This window comes from Morone saxatilis, unplaced genomic scaffold (assembly GCF_004916995.1).
Source record: "Morone saxatilis isolate NCDOM2014 unplaced genomic scaffold, NCSU_SB_2.0 Contig16, whole genome shotgun sequence".
NCBI lineage: Eukaryota > Metazoa > Chordata > Actinopteri > Moronidae > Morone > Morone saxatilis.
Window position 1 is genome coordinate 8,769,829 of NW_023339718.1, and position 1,383 is coordinate 8,771,211.

Here is a 1,383-nt window from a genome sequence, read left to right on the forward strand (position 1 = left end):
GATTTCTGCTTTTTCAGTAACTATATTAATAACTCTTAAATAATTTCCTAAATGTAATCTTTTTCTTTATGTTGTGAACTTTTAGAGGTCAGTATATAAGCCTAAAACATCCAAAACAGTGCTAATCTCTACAGAATACCTCTGGAAAAGTGCGCAGAAGCTCATATTTGTTGATGCACTTCACTGAGCAGCTCTCTGTGAATGAAATCTGACGCTCGTGTGTGTTTGCGAACGTAATTTTGTGGAAATACGGAAGTAAAACCAAGTGGGAGGGGACGAAGGCCATCACTGCCCCTACTACGCCTGTCACGGTAAGATGTTTGTGGAGCTTTTCCTCTCCAAATCCATCGTGTGGCGAGTCTAATTTTAACCCCAGAAGGTACGCTAATTCGCTGGGTAAGGTTTAAACCGGGCCGATAGATTAAGAGCTTAACTATCCCTCCTTAAAGCCTGTACTTAGAAGGTCATGTCTCAGCTGTGCAGAGCTAGAAAAAAAAAAAAAAAAAGAAAGGTGTCCAGGCGCTAGCTGACACTGACAGGCACACTGCACCAGACTGCTAGCCCCTTTAGCCTGCAGCTAAACAGTAACTACTGCAAACATGCAGGAATGGGCGAACCAGTTATGCGTGAGTAATTGATTGCAGATCTGTCGGGGTTTATTTAAGTAACTTTACGTCACGTTGTCGTTAATTGCGTTAGATTTAGTTTGGGCACACTCGAGCCTGCTATGCTAACCGCTAACGTCACGGTAGCCCGGATGCTAACCAGCTAGCGAACCTTTCCTCTACTTTTTTTTTTTAAACTTTTTGGTTAAAGTTAGCAGCTTAAACTCCAAGTCAGCTGTTGTTGGGTGCTCACATTGTTAGTCTGGGGTTTATTTAAGAGGACACTCTTTAGTTCGGCGTTGGTGTGGCTCGTTAGCAGCGTGAATTAATCGTACAAACATAATCCGGAGTCTCGTCTTGTAGCTCCGTCGGCTGTCAACGCATCGTATTTGGTTGACTTGTGGCTAACAGGGCTGCCTGAGGATGACAGCTACCTGAGGATCGATTAATAATGACCCTGCAACCTTTGATTGATTGAATGCTGTAATTGGTAGACGCTGTTCATTGTTACTAATAGCACATTGACGTTAGTAACTGAAAGGCCTCATTCATTCAGACTTTATAGCAAGTAACTCTCTGCTAGCGTCATTATGAAGTTTCATTCAAATTAATGTTATTTGAAATATAATTACTAGCTGTATTATTGTTATATCCACAATAACTAACTGTATTATTGTTATATCCACAATAACTAACTGTATTATTGTTATATCCACAATAACTAGCTGTATTATTATTGTTATATCCACAATAACTAGTTGTATTATTATTGTTATAT

The 1,383-nt window shown here is 40.0% G+C and overlaps 1 protein-coding gene across 4 annotated transcripts in view; it reads left to right on the top strand.

Annotated features, from left to right (window-relative positions):
* Positions 1-263: 263 nt before the first annotated feature.
* The window catches only part of ap1b1 (adaptor related protein complex 1 subunit beta 1), a 22,952-nt gene continuing 21,832 nt past the window's right edge, over positions 264-1,383 (top strand). Inside the window, exon 1 of one of the 4 annotated variants that reach the window (XM_035658057.1) lies at positions 264-311. Coding sequence is in view for 1 of the 4 variants with exons in the window: in XM_035658056.1 (XP_035513949.1) it covers positions 600-626 (27 nt within the window). In the remaining 3 variants the exon portion in view is untranslated. Of the gene's footprint in view, positions 397-485; positions 627-1,383 lie in introns of those variants that run through there. The other 3 variants (XM_035658059.1, XM_035658058.1, XM_035658056.1) reach the window with 3 other exon arrangements.